General features: G+C 34.6%; 1 protein-coding gene across 1 annotated transcript in view; it reads left to right on the forward strand.

The window, feature by feature from the left end:
* RSPO3 (R-spondin 3) overlaps nucleotides 1–12,557 on the forward strand; it is a 79,575-nt gene extending 67,018 nt beyond the window's left edge. The window contains exon 5 of the mRNA XM_009242235.3: nucleotides 11,348–12,557. Within this exon, the coding sequence (XP_009240510.1) occupies nucleotides 11,348–11,532 (185 nt within the window). The 3' untranslated portion in view covers nucleotides 11,533–12,557. The remainder of the gene's footprint in view (nucleotides 1–11,347) is intronic.
* Nucleotides 12,558–17,863: the final 5,306 nt, after the last annotated feature.

Here is a 17,863-nt window from a genome sequence, read left to right on the forward strand (position 1 = left end):
ACACACTAGTTAATAGCAAAAAAAGAGGAGTGAAATCTACTAATGATAATGTTAATGTTGGGAGGGAAAGTCTATGCATAGGAGATTGACTATCCAAAGAATTAAAGTAGTTATTTGATTTCTTCTGCATTAATCAGATGCTTATTAGAAAGCCATATTCTATTTTCCTCAGGACATTCTGAAAGTTTGTGAAGAGAAAAAGTAGATAGGGTACAAGTCTTAATATGCTACATGGAAAATATGGTTGATAAGAAAAAGTTAAAAGTCATATAAGTTACAGAAATCACTAAATTTAAAGATTCAAATTTCTAAAGAGCTCTTGTGAAAGAATGACACTCTTTTCAGAATCATTAAAAATTACATTGGAAAACAGCCTGTCTTGGAATTGATACTTAAAATTCACCCCAAAAATAGAACTTTTCCATCAGTGGTGGAAAGGGACCTATAAATAAATATGTGCATATACATTTATATATAAAAATATATACACACACAAACATACACATTTGTTGCCCAGGTCTATACTTCCAAACCTACCCTCATCAATAATCATAGAGAAAGCACAGTGAAAAGCTGTAAAATAGGTACAGTAAAATCTTACTAATCTTGCTAAATTACAGGGTGGATATTTCTAGATTAGTTAACACAACCTCCAAACAAATTTTAAAGATGATTAAATCAGTTGTATTCCCCTCCAAGTACTATATGTAACCACTATTGATGAAGTAATTACAAGGAGCTATCTTGATAATTGTGGAAATGAATGTTGAAAGTATTTCTGATTAAGAACAGACAATTGCTTCAACAAATAGAATGGGAGAAAAAGTACTTAGAACAATCTGCATTACCCGCTATAGGTGAAATATTCCCTTTATCATATATTATGGGTAAAGTTTATCACAAATTTTAATGTAGTAGAGGTTGAGTGGGGTTTTCTATGTTTTTCAAACTAGTTAAGAAAGCAGTAGTTTGAAGCAAAATCTGCAACAAAAGAAGAATGAGTAAAATCCTGAAGCATAGTGAAACCATTTAAGAACATATTTGAAGATGCATGAAAATCATCTTTACATATGTAGTTAATAAATAGCTGAAAACATTAAACCATCACTATAAACATGTATATTATCTGCAGCTAAAATTTCATGGAGTGGGACACATGATACGTGGAGCAGCACAAATAAGAAACTGGGTAGTCATTTTTCCCCACATGATGCAATTCCAGATTAAAGGTACATTTTTCCCCATAGACCAATAAAAAACTTCAGAGAAAGACATAGTGGGCTGTGTTAGAATGAGAATTAGACAGCACAGTCAACTAGTGCATAACATGATGAAAGAGTAGAATACTATCAAGATTTCTTGTATAATCAATCACAGCAAACATGTCAGCAAGTATGAGGCCATCCGCTCCTGTCCATACAACCCAGTAGACAATTTGGGTAAGGGAGACACTTCTTCTGTTTCTGTCTCAAAAGAACAAAATTCTAAGACAAGCTCTTAGAACAAATGGAAATTTATCCAAATGAAAATCAAATGATAAATACCCAGAGAATATTCTTTCTTTGGAATTCTTTCAATTCTTTAATCTAACCAGCTGGAATAAATTTTCAAGTAGCATTCTGCTCAGCCTTTTGAAATGAAGGACTTTTCTGTTAATTGGAAAGTTATATTCCATCAAAGATGAAGACAGTGATTTTGCCTTAGTGATTCTTAGAAAAAATAAAAGGCATTTGGTGAATATTTATCATAAACTGATTCCAGAACATGTATTTTAAGCATGAATGAATGAGCTGTGAGCCTACACATTTAACTAAAGAAAAATAGGGAAAATTCAAATACAAGTTTTATTTTAAACTGTACATAAAAGCTAACTTTCACTATGCTCAGTCATGAGAGGAATATGTAAAGAGAAAATAGAAATAGAAACCATTAATTTTGAGAATGAAAGATGGATAATACAGCTGTGGTTCCTGATTTTCTGAAGCAAATGAATTAGATAAGTCAACACATTTAAGTGTTCTTTACTGTGTTACTGGAATATGTGTTATTGGGGCTGGGGAAACATGAGAGTCAACTCAAAAAGATCTACAGCAAGAAAATAAAAATTTACTAGGAAAAATGCTCTTGAAAATTCATATTTTTAAATCAATCTGTACCATAGGCAGTACTTTAAACTTAGTCATTGATTACGGATGTATTAAATAACATTGTTACATTTAAATTTTAAATTGGCACATTAGGCAAACTAATTTATCGCAAATAATGTGAAAAGTTGTTTAAAAATTAATGATAGTCAAACACTAAAGAAATAATTTTTCCAGATTTCTTAAAGGAATCACTGGATAGATGGTCTGAATTATAATTGTGTATTCTGATTTAAAATAATTTTATAGGAAGACTTCTAGGTAATGCTATTTATGTACTTTCAGTCTGGCAATGTGTGTATAACAGAAATTTTTCAAAGAAGCTGTTTCACTTTTTTAAATATTTAAATTGCTGAGAGAACTTTTTAAAGGGTAATATGAAAGAAATATTTAATAAGTTCCATAGACTCAGGATTCTCCAGCTTGAGACGGAAGATGGTGGCTGAAGCAGCAGGGGGCGCCAGCCGGCATGGTGGTGAGATGGGGACAGGGTAGAGTATGAGTGTTACAAAAAAAAGATGAATACATTAATTCGTTTTTGAGGTAGTCACTAATATTTTGAGAGGACTAGGTCCAAATTGAAAATTTGGGATAGAACACGACAATGTTGCTAGGCAGGCTTTAATGATCTTTGAAATATTAGCATTAGGACACCCCACTGACTAAATTTCTGAAGATAGGTAATAAAATTCCCATATTACAAGCTCATAAACATTATATAAAACAACCAAAGTATCCTATTCAGGGTCATTTTTTTCTCTTAAGGGAACAATAATATTTATCCAACAAGCTAGTCATGAATTTCACGGCAAAAGTAATGAATAATATTTGATGGTACTTAATAGATGAAATTTACCAACATACCCTTTGATAACAAGTAAGAATGAGAATAAATTTACATGCTTATTTAATAGATACAATTATTTAAAACCCAAGATCTAATTCAAAATGTGTTATGCAAACATACTTAGATCAAGAAATTGTCTACATGTAAATCAATGTATCAGATTTAGTTTCCAAGAGTTTTGTGATCTAACCTAAGGTGATAGATAGGATTTCAAAGTCAAGATAAGAACTTCTGCTCTAAAGAAAAAATTACTTATTGCAAATGAACTTTTAACCAAAAAGCAGTTGATTCAAGAGAAATAAACCCATACAAAAGAATGCAAAATTTAAACTATTTAATATAAATTATAATACCCTGCTAGCTTTTAAAATATTATACAATAATATACAGAATATCCTTTACTTTTATAATGAGTAAAATTTGTAAACATTGTCAATATTTTTTAAAATCTTTGGGTACTTTCTCCCCTGATCACTTTTAACTGTTCTTTTAATATAGAACAGGAAGGCATCCTAGTATGCAATACCCAATGCCTTTAATAGTTTCTTTTGGATGCCAGCTAATGGCCCTTTTAAATGGAAGCAAGGATTCCAGGCTGGGGTTCCAGGCAACAGAAGCAATGAGGTGGAATGGAGTTAGCTTGAATGAAAGGGTTATGGAAACTTCTGTCAGGACATTGAGCCAAAATTCAAAATTTCAGATTCTGAATCTTTAGTGGATAATAAAATTATTTAAACAACGGAGAAAAAAAATCTGTAAAGGCCTATTGGCAATGGTCCATTTGTAAGGAAGGTATTTAATTAGGCAAAGAGAGTTTATTATGCTTAAAGCAGACTATGAAAATACGTATTCTAAAAAATTGTGATTATTGATATTTATGATGTCTGCTATAATGTGAAATGATTTATAATAGGACTGCATTCAAACCTCAGTAAGATTTTAAAATTTTAAAGCTATATAATTTTTCTTTCTCTTTTTTAGTATTAAGTATAACAAAATATGAAAATATGTGACAATTTCATTAAAGTTTCAAAAATGTAACGGTAGTCTAATGGAAAATTATTTCTAAATTAGATATAAATTATGTATAATTTTCAAGTTACATATATATATAATACCTCTATGTGTTGGGGGGAGTGGAAATACTAAAATATAGGCTTGTAGCAAAAATAAAAAGAGAGAGAATAGAGAATGAGATGGTGCTGAATGGTGCTGACTCAAAAAGTTTATTCCAACTGCTATTAAGTTCCGAGTTAATTTCTGATAAGCAGATTTTTCTTGCCCAGCAAATTCAAATTTCAAGAGATTAAGAAAGTACACTCCAAATCTTGATTTTTACAAAACTCCTCTCTTTTAAACAGTTAGTCTACAGCTGGGCTCTTTCCTTGCCTCAGTAGCTGAAGTAACATAAACAAGGATGGCATGTCACATTGTGCTCTATTGAGAAATAATGTGGAGGCAGAAGGGTGCTGTGGTTAGGAACCCTCCTTGTCCTCATCTGTAGAACAGGGGTTGAATAGAGCTTCTAGGCACCGTACTCCTACTTAGAAGTTGGCCTGGTACATATTAAAAGTAATGGCACAAACCACAATTATTTTGCACCAACCTAATAAAAGTGTGTGTTGAATTTTAGTTATAATTATTCTTACTATTTTTAAAAACAAACTATCCAGGTCATCTTCACCTTGATCTGCAGCAGGGTCCTAATTGGGAGCTGAGAACACAGAGAGGAGAAATGTAAATAGTCCAGCCTAGGAAGAGGTTAGGAGAGTGAGGAAGGTTTCCCTGAAGGCCAGAGAATTCAACAGTAAGTCTGAGTTAGGGCAAGGGATCTAGAAACTGCATTCTAGATAAATGTATCCAATATATGGGATCTGTAAACATTATGGTGGGACAAGTGCAGGGGTGACTAAAAGACAAGTGTGAGGCCAGCAAAGTAGATAAGTAAGCAGGGGTCATATCACAGTGGAGAAGGACCCTGAGGGCCATGTTAAGAAGCTTGGGTTTATCTGCTTTCATTTCCTAAAGTGTATACTCAGTGCCTTCCAATCATTATGTTCTTGTTTCTGAATTCCCAAAACAGCATGATACAAATAGATTGCATCTCTTAAACTGGTCCTTTGAAATTGATGATAAAATGTTATTTCAATCTCAATATATTTTAATGGTCAGAGCTATCTTTGTAAAAGTGGGCTCAAAGTAATATCCCAAATTAATAGCATTTAGTAGAGTATGTAATGATGTATCAAATTATTTTTCTTTGAATAATTAATCAGAATCATCTTGAAAATTAAATAGAAAAGGCAATAGAATTCGTGTGTAACCTACAGCATAGGTAAATCAAGTAGCTTTAAATTTCAATTTGGAGAAATTAAGTGTCTGCTTATTTATCAAAAAGCAAAAGACATTCATTCTTTGATATTTTTACTGTATTTGTTGTAAATTCCTAGGTTAAATTTAGAGCAAGAAGAATAAGTTTTCTATTTTATTAAAACAAACAAAAGACATTTCTCAATTTACTTGGTAATAATATAGGCCTGTACATATGTATCTACACAATACATTATAATTGCCCCCAAAAAAGAAAAAAGTCATACTATAGCAATTCCTCTTCCTTGCAAATTTTCCCAGTGATATTTTAATTTAAAATAACAGGCCGGGTGCAGTGGCTCACACCTGTAATCTCAGCACTTTGGGAGGCCAAGGCAAGCAAATCGCCTGATGTCAGGAGTTCAAGATCAGCCTGACCAACATGGTAAAACCAAACCCCATCTCTACCAAAAATACAAAATTAGCCAGGCACGGTGGCACGCACCTGTACTTCCAGCTACTCGGGAGGCTGAGGCAGAAGAATCACTTGAACCTGGGAGGCGGAGATTGCAGTGAGCCAAGACTGTGCCACTGCAGTACAGCATGGGCAAAAAGAGCAAAACTCTGTCTCAAAAAAAAAAAAAAAAAAAAGATAAAAGAACAAAAGCTGGAATTTTCATTCTCTATACATAATAATCAGGTCCAATTCTAGATTCAAAAATAATAAGATCAACCCCTTTTTCACACTGTGAGTGCTTTATAGAAGGCATAAAGCCATGGGCTTCCGGTTGAATTTCATTCCACACCAAATAAAAAGAAAAGAAAAATGTAATACTTATTTAATTGGTTTGAGTCATAGAATTTGTGATATTTAGTCCTCAGTCTGTAATGTGGAATACATTTTTAGCATTTGGGTAAAAATTATAACCTAGTTTGTCTTGGGAAGCGAACTACTTACAGCTCAATGGCTCCCCTTAGTGACACTTTGCAAGAAATTCACAAAGCAGCAGCTTTTATGAAGACCTATAGACAGATTTTATCCAAACATCAAGAAAATAGCTGATATTCATAATTTAAGTGTTCTCAATAAGTGAATTACAGTTGTGATTCTAGGGAAAGCAACTCTTTTATTCATAACCTCATTATGTTTAAAGGATACTGAACGTGTTCTATGGTTTGCATTTTCACTTGGAATTTAAATATATACTATATAAGTTAGGAAGAATAATTCAGGATCACTCTCTTTGTCATTTTTTACATGTTTATTTTTTCTAGTTCATATATGCACTTGAACAGGTTTTAAAAAGATAACCTGCAACTAATTTAATTTATATCTGGATGCCTATTCCAAATGTATCTATTAAGAAAACTTGCCTTAAAATTAGTAGCTACAGTAAGTCAAAAACATATTTGATATTCATTAGGAAAAATGAAAGAAACAAAGGAGCAACCATGCAATTTGAAGTAAGTTTTGAGAGTATATATTTGAAGAAATTGGGTCTTCTGTTGCTCTGCAGCTTTGGCTTTTAAATGTGGTTGCACATCAAAATAAACTATGGGGGTGTGAACTTGTTATTGACTACAGGTTCTTGGGCCCCTCATAAGAACGACTGAATCATAATCTCCAGGGGTGGGATCTAGGAATCTGTATTTTTATATGTTTTGGAACATTGTCTGCAGAAGGCCATAGGAAATGTTTATGTAAAAGACTGTATGTGTTTATACTAACAGAAAATAATTTCAGAATCTTAAAAATATCAATTACCAATTCAATTATGTGATACTAGTATGCAACAAAATCTTAAATAAATATGACTTTTTGGTCTACATGGAGATTTTAGCTACTCTTTCAAAAATTAAGGCTCAAAAATAGAGGGAATGTGACTACATTCCCTCTATGGTGTCTTATTACTTACAGCAATTTTCTGAAATAGGAAATAAGGTCACATGTAAGAATAGCCTATTGGCCTTTTCTAAACTCAACACGGAAACATACAACCTTTGGCCTGCTATCTGAATTCAATACTTGCCCTTCTCTAGTTTTCAGTACACTGGTCCTGAGGACAAACTCCCAACATGGCAATTGAAGCCCGTATATCTTTCCAGCTTCTCTGGGTAATAGTCTATATATAGACTCTGATCAAACCAAGGAAGTCGACTTTCAATGCCCAGATTCACCATGTCCTTGCATGCCTTAGTGCATGTTCACTGCCTGGCATGCACTTCTTCCCTCATCAGCCTAGCAAACTCTCAGTCATTCTTTAAGGCTCACCTCAAACATCATTACATCAGGGGAATTATTTTCAGTCTCTGAAATCATTTTCACTTCATGGAGTTCAATGCTTTCCCACTGTACCCCCAACAGGACCTTGTACACACCTCTATTTTAGCATTAGCATGTGACTATAATTATTGGCAGTCTCCATATCTCACTTATTTCCCCAGGTTTTATCACACATTTTTGGCACAGAGTAGGGGCTTTGTTCATGTTTGTGCAAGGGGTTAATAATATTAGTTTTCATTTGTCCCATGAGTAACATATGCCAGTCACCATGCTAAGTGCTCTACCAGCATCTCATTTAATCCTTATGAAGTTTAGCAAGAAGTAAGGATTATTCACATTTTAAATATATCAGAGAGTTAATCCTGAGAAATATCAACAATTTGCCAGAGTTCACACTACTAGTTGGTGGCAGACCTAGAATTTGAAAACAGCGTTTTTCTGGCCCTAAGGACAGTGTACTTAAATGTTACACCATAGTGCTTCTCTGCAAGGGCTCAGATTGTACTTGACTGCTAATAGCAAATTCTCTTTGATGTTTTCTACCCAAACACCCTCATAGGTAGAACATCAAGGGGAGATGAATGCTGTTTTAATCACTAGAATGTTCCAAAACCCAGTTCAGGCACGTATGTGCATGTACACGTGCACACATACATGAATATTCAATGAATGGCAAAGCACGTGTGTGTGTGTGTGTATATATATGTGTCAGATTGTCATAACTGGAATGCTTAGTTTGCAAAATTGCCAAAAAAGGCTGAAAAAAATATTAACCACATCAATGAAGTCATCAGAATAAAAAAGGAAGTCCCCTCTAATGAAAACCTTACAAAATTATCCCAAATTACACGTGATTTTTAATGGACTACAGCCACTCTTGTGTATTTCTATTTTATTTCTTAGACAAGCAGAAAATATATTTATGCAAAGGATAGTTAGCATTTCCAACCACTAACACATGGCCTGTAAAAAAATAACAACCCTATTCTTCTGTTGTGCAATAGCCCTCTGTTGAGCAGCAATAATGTACAATGTGTTAGTTTCCTGTTACTTTACTAGAGCCTTCCCTTTCACTCACTGCCCAGACTAGTTATTCCTTGGACATAAAGTTATAATACCGAGTTTCAGTCTACTTCCAAAAATGTTTAGGCCTGTCTTAAGAAATAATCATATCAGTTTGCTAATAAGCAGAAATGCACTGCCAGTTGAGGATGTTGTCACAAGTGGCTAAAAAACATATAAATCAATCTGTGACCAAGGAAGAAACAATACATTTCTTATGTGTCCAAAACATTATGGTTGGGATCACAGCTGTAAGATGTTGGACCATCATCAAGAGAACAATGTCAAACACTGAACCTCTGGATGATTTCCATAAAAATAACATTTTGCTTGGGGTCAGTAGTTTTTATGGAACTTTGGAATGGTTTTTGCTGACAATTTTTTCGAGTTGAACTCAAACACCTCCAAAATGCTCCTCAATATGGAAATATTATGTAATCCAACCTTTGCAGCCATCTCCTTCTGAAAACTAAGCACATAGCATGAAAACTAGTATTTTTCTCTGTTTGTACAGTTTTATATAATTTAAATTATGCTACATATTCAGAAAGGTAAACTTACTCTTCAGTTTTCCCTGTTTGGTTATTATATTCAAGTCAGCACATCAAATGTGTACTCATTAAATCCAGCATGGAAAGAAGGCCCTGATCCCTTCTGTAGAAATCTTATCAACCCAGCAAAATTCTTTTAAGTGAAAAGAATAATGGAATTGAGTAATCAGAATATAAGTAATTCAGCTTAGGCATAATAGTTGCCTCTAATGTTGTTTGTTCCTCTCTGTATGTCCAAAACAATTTGCTTCACCCTTGGATGAATTCTGATTTTTGTTAATTGTCCCTTTAGATTCCAGAATTTGAGGTATGTTGTGCTGAGCCCAACAAGGAAAGCTTTCAAAAAGTAACTGGAAGGCTTTATAAATACAGTCTCATGACAAAGCTAGATGTGGCATAAAATCATTAATCCAAGGAGACCGTATTGGCGTAGTATACCTATGCAGTATTAATAATACCACTCCCTAGGATTCTGTAACCAGAGCCCAAGAAAAGGAAAGCCAAACCACTGAATTCAATATTTGCAGCCTACTTCAGGACATGAAAATATTTTGGTTCTCTCACGCAAACAATTTCTCCAAAATATTTTTGTCAAAAGTTACTTATTTTAGACAGTCTAATTTCAAATTTTAAATGACCCAGTATGTGGGATACACATTCAGAATTTGTCATACCTCAGGAAATAGTTTGTTCCTAGTTTTTGTTTACTGTAATATTGATTTGAATCTAAGTAATTTCTCATTGGGATATATGTGTTCATGGATGTTACTAAAACCATGCCTTCAGACTACATTGTAGACTACATATGTAAAAGGTGTACATGATAATAAAACATCAAGTTAATTCACTATTTAGAAATAAATAAAAATAGTCATCCAATTTGGTGCCAGGTTTATCTACTTCGATCAAATTATTCACTTCTTCTAAAACTCCCAGCAGTTCTCCAATGCCGACAGAATAAAATTCAGTTCTTCAAGTGGCTCCCTGTTGGCTACAATAATACATTTTCACATCCAAACCTTTAAAGTCATGTTGATTCCACTTTTAAAAATTTCTCCTCTCATAATGTGAGTCTGAGTTAAATCTATGCTTCAAACCCAGCTCCAGGTCAGGGGCCTGCAGGAAATCCAGTATACATGTGATAAATATCTACCCATTTGCTGGACAGAGACTCAACCTGCCCTGGTAGCTTGTACCAGAGGGTTATTGATCAGTTATAGTCATCACTACCCTGCATGTAAAGAAATTGTAATCCAAATTAATTTCAACATACAAATATTTGTGTTAAAATATAATTATCTTGTTATTCATCCTGACTTATTATTTCTGCATTTGTTATGCAAATCAGTTCTCTTCTCTTAGATAGCAGGCAAATATCTTGACAAATTATAACTATGTAACTGCTACTTGGAAAAAAATTGAATACAAAATGGTACCTTAAAAATAGGAGCCAGATAAAAATCTCTCCTTTTTTTTTTTTTTTTTTTTTTTTTTTTTTTTTTTTTTTTTGGAGATAGAATCTCCCTCTCTTGCTCAGGCTGGAGTACAGTGGCGCTATCAGGGCTCACTGCAGCCTTGACTTCCCAGGCTCAAGTGATCCTCTTACCTCAGCCTTCTGCATAGCTGGGACACAGGCATGCACCACCATGCCTCACTGATTTTTTTTTATTTTTTGTAGCGATAAGGTCTCACTATGTTGCCCAGGCTGGTCTTGAACTCTTGGGCTCAAGCAGTCCTCCCACCTCAGTCTCCCGGAGAACTGTGATTACAGGCGTAAGCCACCAGGCCCAGCCAAAATATACGTTTTAATAAATGTTTTCAACAGCAAGAAATCTATCTAAAACTTTCCATGAAACATGCATAAATAACTATCATGTAAAATAAGTTCCAAACTTAGAACAGAACTATTTGGATTTCAAACTGTCATATGTTAGTTGCCTTATTATATTATATATGTGTTTCACATTTAAATTGTTTGGAATATACCACGGACTTAATAATAGTTGAATGAATTATTTAAATAGCAGATATTTAGCATCTATCATTATGATATATAATTTGAGAGAAATTTAAGTCATTTTTAAAAACGTAATTAAAAAAATAGAACATAATTGAATGTAATTTTTAAAAGAGTATCCTTTCATTTCAGGAAAAAAAGGAAGGGAGAGGAAAAGAAAAAAACCTAATAAAGGAGAAAGTAAAGAAGCAATACCTGACAGCAAAAGTCTGGAATCCAGCAAAGAAATCCCAGAGCAACGAGAAAACAAACAGCAGCAGAAGAAGCGAAAAGCCCAAGATAAACAGAAATCGGTATCAGTCAGCACTGTACACTAGAGGGTTCCATGAGATTATTGTAGACTCATGATGCTGCTATCTCAACCAGATGCCCAGGACAGGTGCTCTAGCCATTAGGACCACAAATGGACATGTCAGTTATTGCTCTGTCTAAACAACATTCCCAGTAGTTGCTATATTCTTCATACAAGCATAGTTAAAGAGCCAAAAGATCAAAGAAGGGATACTTTCAGATGGTTGTCTTATGTGCTTCTCTGCATTTTTAAAAGACAAGACATTCTTGTACATATTATCAATAGGCTGTAAGATGTAACAACGTAATGATGACATCTGGAGAAGAAACATCTTTTCCTTATAAAAATGTGTTTTCAAGCTGTTGTTTTAAGAAGCAAAAGATAGTTCTGCAAATTCAAAGATACAGTATCCCTTCAAAACAAATAGGAGTTCAGGGAAGAGAAACATCCTTCAAAGGACAGTGTTGTTTTGACCGGGAGATGTAGAGAGTGCTCAGAATTAGGGCCTGGCATTTGGAATCATAGGATTTATCATCACAGAAACAACTGTTTTAAGATTAGTTCCATCACCCTCATCCTGTATTTTTATGAGAAACACAAGAGTGCATACCAGAATTGAATATACCATATGGGATTGGAGAAAGACAAAATGTGGAAGAAATCATAGAGCTGGAGACTATTTCTGTGCTTTACAAAACTGTGAAGGATTGTGGTCACCTGGAACAGGTCTCCAATCTATGTTAGCACTATGTGGCTCAGCCTCTGTTACCCCTTGGATTATATAATATCAACCTGTAAACATGTGCCTGTAACTTACTTCCAAAAACAAAATCATACTTATTAGAAGAAAATTCTGATTTTATAGAAAAAAAAATAGAGCAAGGAGAATATAACATATTTGCAAAGTCATGTGTTTTCTTTCTCAATGAGGGAAAAACAATTTTATTACCTGCTTAATGGTCCACCTGGAACTAAAAGGGATACTACTTTCTAACAAGGTATATCTAGTAGGGGAGAAAGCCACCACAATAAATATATTTGTTAATAGTTTTTCAAGTTTTGTTCACTCTGTTTTATTGTTTGTTTTATTGAGAAATTCTTATTCTTAGAGACTCATGAATTAAGAAAGAGAATTCTGCTAACTCAGAGAACCTGGTTCCTATGTAATTCAGAATATATTACATGTCTCAGTAATATTTGTTTTTTGAATCCACCTTTATCTGAGCCAATGGAGATTTACTTATAGGGTATTAGGAGATATTTATTCCACTTTCTTATTTTAATCAACATTCTAATTATAGACACATGGGCCTCCCTAGCTGATTTCACTGCTCCCCCTTCATTGCTTAGAAATGGGCATCATTTCTTGTATGTCAGATCCCCCTGCATCTTCAACATTTAGTCTTTTCTTCTCCATACTTTCTGTCTGTGGATCTCTTTAGGGGACTGAAGTCACCCTAGCTGAAGGCCTCACCAGTGTTTCACAGAGGACACAGCCCACCCCTTGCAGGAGGAGGTATCTCTGAGTGTGCAACACAGAATCTCATGACCCACCTTAACCTTCCTGTTGTCATGGAAGGATGCACGGTTGCTCTGTCCACTGTGATTCCTAGCCCTCTTAAGATCACTGCTTTCTGAAGAATTTGCAATGACTCTGGCTTCTGGCTGCTTATCTCTGGACACCCTTTCTCCACCAGTTGTACAGTTCATGTAGTCTACTTGGCTTAATTGATTTTCCACTTCTCTCTTCCTCTTCCAAGATAAAAACATTTTAAATGATTTATTCCTGTTTCTTATTCTGGTGTTTCTTTCCTTGTCCCTATAAGTGTTTCAACTCACTAGATCTATTCCCAATGTATAAAATAATTCTAATTCCATTTTCAGCTAAAACATATTACCAAGAAGAAACAAACTTTATCCTACAGAATGATGTTAGGTAGAAATATGTCCCCAGGTTTGTGACCTTTCGGATGATTTCATATACCATCTTTCTTCTGAGTGTTACCCAGTCAAGTATAAGTAGCCAAACTATTTTTGCACATCTTTCTGTTTCTCATGTCTTCATTTATTCAACAAGCACTTACTGGGAAGGTCTACACCTGCATAGGCAATGCTGGAAAAAGGGTTAAGTAAATCAGGACATGACAATAGTGGCAAATGACTATCAGGTCTTCCCATGTGTTTGATTCAAAGTTATTACCCTGTGGTCTTTCTGACAATGGCAGAAAGTCTAAATCCTTGATGCTAAACTTATATAAAAGTAGAATTATTACAAAGGAAAAAGAAATAAAAACATTCATCTTCATACATTGGATGAAATATAAATGAAGAAAAAGATAACATCAATTTTAACTGTAATTCTCCATCCACCAGTAACAGATCCTTAAGACAATAGAATCATACAGTATTCAAACCAGCAGCCTTCTCAAATTTGAGCAAAAACTCTTTATCAACCTCTGGTAAAGTTCCTACACTAGTCACAGAAGGTGTTAACTTTCTACTCTGATTCTGTCTCCATAATGGGGTAAACTGTTGATAGTTTACCTCATCAACAGATGGTCGGTAAATTATTGATTCGAAGAATCGAGAGAGTGCAGCAACATAAATCTGTTAATGTCTGATCAAGCTCCTGCTCTGTTCTCCAAATTCAGCTTCATAATTAAGGGAAGGCCTCTTTTCTATCCTCAGATTTAGGTTCTAGTAGCAGTTGTGTAACCACTAGTGAGTCACTTAACTCCTCTGGGTCCCCATTTCTCATGTGCAACAAGAAAGAGGGGAACTGGAGATGATCACTGTAGTTCCAGACAAGGGAACATTTCACACTTTGTTTACTTCAGGGTGATGTCCCTGAGCCCTCATTAGTGACCGTGTCCTTTGGAAGTTATCCCAACCCGCTTTTCTCAAAAGTGAAAATGTATAGGCTCTCAGAGGAGATAGATTTAACTCTGCTTCTCTAATGTTATTGAATTAAAAGCTGCTCACATTAGTGGTTATTAAAATATTGAAATAAATAAGACTGGGAAGAAAAAGTGTATATAAATACAGCTAAAAACAAGAATAGATATTCATCCTCACAAAGGGAGACAGTAAAGAAAATGGGAAGTGCACTGGTGCTAGCGTTAGACAGCTTGTGTTAATGTCTCAATTCTGCTACTAACTGGTTGCAGCTTGTGTGACCTTGGGCACATTGTTTGATCTCGCAGAGCCTCCATCCCACATCTGCAAAATGGAATTGGCATCATCTCTTTTGCAAGATTGTTATGAGAATTAAAAGTTCTTCACTCAATATAATAATAAATATTTTGTATATAAATGAATATCAAAGTTATGACTAATTCCACAAGTAAGACATATAAATAAATTTTATTTCTTGATTCATGATATGTGATAGTGTCCATAAAAATGTACATGCATGATAATTTCAAGGAATAAGTATATATGTGAGAATCATGGAAATGAAATGAATAATATTAACTAGTAATTAAAATGTAATTTTGTCTTGAGTCTTCTTAAAATTAGGAAACTACTTAAAGTACATTTTTTATAAATAGGCATAAATACAGACAGTATATATTTTCCATGGATATATTTTCATAGCAGAGGAACTAACTAGATTCTTTCTCAATACAACTGCCACTATTTCTGGCCAAATTATGGGGAAAAGGCCTGTTTTGTAGTTGATCTGTTACAAACAGGGTGTAACTTCTTGTAACGCAAAGATAATTTGTCTGGAATTCATCCACCACTGAAAAAATAAAATTAAACAAGGATCATGGTCAAATCAATTGAGATTTTTCCAAATTTAAGCAATAACATTTCATCTTACTAACATAGTAGATTATTGTAACTTTATTTCAAATGTTCTTAGAAAAAGAAAATCAAAACAAAACAAATGGCTGTACCTCCTTTATGCTAGCCACTTAACCCTTTGACTATACTATATTATGTAATTATCCCAAAAGCCCTGTGAGGGAGTCATTGATGTACTTGTTTTACGAAAGAGGAAATTGAGGCACAGAGAAGTGTCTAAAGTCACACAACTAGCAACATGTGAGTTTGGAAGTGACAACCAGTTCTGGCTGACTCCAAAACCCACTTTCCTTCTCCTTCATCATAACTTCTAAAGTCATATTTATTATTAGTTCCAAGATTGCCCATGACGTGCAATAGTGAAGTATTTCCTCATGATCTAAAACTATTATCCCCCATTAAGAAGCCTGAGAAGTCAAGTTCTAGAGGCCTCAACCCAGGATAAGACTTAACTCTGAATCTGAACTCGAAATGTGACTGTGTGTGTGTGTGGCGCGGTGGGGTAGGGTGAGGCGGTGAGACAGAGAGCTGCAGGAAGCCTATGGGCTGGCTGGATGTGGGGTTTGCAGAGAACAGTGGATTGGGGGAGGCAAGTGCATTGGTAGGCAAGAGGAATAAAAAGGAGAAATGCGAAATACGTGCTATCAGAAAAGGACCAAAGTTCAGAAAGAGAACAGTAAGTCTGGCTCCTTGGGAAGCCCTCCATTGTTATAGCCCTTTATGTCTGTGGATCAGCCCTCAATTCAGTTCTTTTCTGGTATAAGCAGGGTATTTGCCAGCATGATCGTCTTTCCTCTGAGTCCTTGTTCAGAATTGCAATGATCCAGGAAGAAACATCAACAGATTTTCTTCACTGTTGGAACTACCAAAACAACTTTCTTCAGAGGATACTTCATTTTCTTCCAGCTACTTTCAGACATTCAATATCAGGATTTTAATTGTCACACACCTTTTCCTGCCCATACTGGCTCTCAAGTAATTTTGAGGCTAACATATCCATCACATACACAGGTACAAAAAATGAAGGAAGAAAGAAAGAAAGAAAGGGAGGAAGAAACATAGGAGAGACGGAAGGAGGGGGAAGGCAAGAAAGCAAAAATAGCAATCATTTTTATTCATAGTCCTTAAAATACAGTAGTAACACAACTCCAACAAGTGGAAATATTTCATTAATTGGAAAATTGGCTACATAATAATTTCAAAAGACATAATTACATGACCACAAAATAATCTGACATATAAACAGTTTGCAAACTGTTACAGTTACTTCTATATCTATAGCTGTGTGCAGTGAAAATTGTTGTTCAATATGATGTGGAGGCAATCCAACATACTGAATCACCTACAAAAGATTAAGTTTTATTTTAAAAAATAAAACTGGCAGATACATATAAGAAAAGTTTTTAAACAAGGTTAAATAATAACTTTACCAAAGTGTTCTGCCTAACTGAGGTTTACTGGAAGTATTCACTTTTGTACTATTAGCATCAGTTACTATTTTAGCTGCTCCAAATTTCTATCACAAATGAATTTCAAGCAAGATCTAGATTTTCTTCAACAAATTTAACAACTTCTTAAACATTTTAAAGAGGAATCTACCTTTATAAATAAAATAAAATAATCAAATGTATTTTAAGTGCTTTGAAATTGTAAAGCACAATAAATATATAAGCTATTACTGTTGCTAGCCAATCCCTAGCTACAGCAACAGTTTGACATTCCTTTCCCCATTGCTCACACTGCTGCCCACACTGGAGATTTCAGTCTAAGAATTACCTATATTCTTCCCCAAAAGGAGTCAATAGAAGTACGTGATGAGACCACATATTTGAGAATGCAACAATGTAGCCCTTCCTTACTAGAAGGGAGTAAGGATATACTTCACTTCCTTCTAGTATATCTGCATTGTTTTTTTCTGTAGCTGCTGGCAATGGAGCTATACTAAACATGGAACTAGAGGTGCAACTTTACTTTGTACATTGTGTGATACCCAAATACAATAAAATAAACTACCACTAAATGTTGAATCTTGAACTGGAGACATTTCTGAGTCAGTTAATGCTACCACATACGGTCTCCCCAGAACACGCACATTCCAGGTTGGTCCCAATCTCCCAAGAGGTAGAAAATTTGGTGACAACTCAGTCAACTGTCTGGCTATGATGATCTCAAGATTTGAAAAAAAGTAAAAAGAATTCTGATCCCAAAAAGAAAAGAACCCTTATTTTCATCCTTGTAACTACTCAGTGACATGTACTACCCCTCCACCAGAATGTCATGCCAAAAACGAGTGCCATGCCCTGGGGCACTGTGCTGTCCTTTTGACTTCCTTCCCTACTTCGGTTCTACACTTTGCTTATTTATGTTTTTTGATTGACTAGTTTGGGAAGGAAAATAAACCCTACCTAATGATTTAAAAATTAACCTAGGAATAAACTGGAGAAGACATAATTTAATAAATTCCTCTAAATATAGAGCTATGGAAAGAATATTATTTATACCTCTTTTTTTTTTTTTTTTTTTTTTTGAGAAGGAGTCTCGGTCTG

Source organism: Pongo abelii, chromosome 5 (genome assembly GCF_028885655.2).
Source record: "Pongo abelii isolate AG06213 chromosome 5, NHGRI_mPonAbe1-v2.0_pri, whole genome shotgun sequence".
NCBI lineage: Eukaryota > Metazoa > Chordata > Mammalia > Primates > Hominidae > Pongo > Pongo abelii.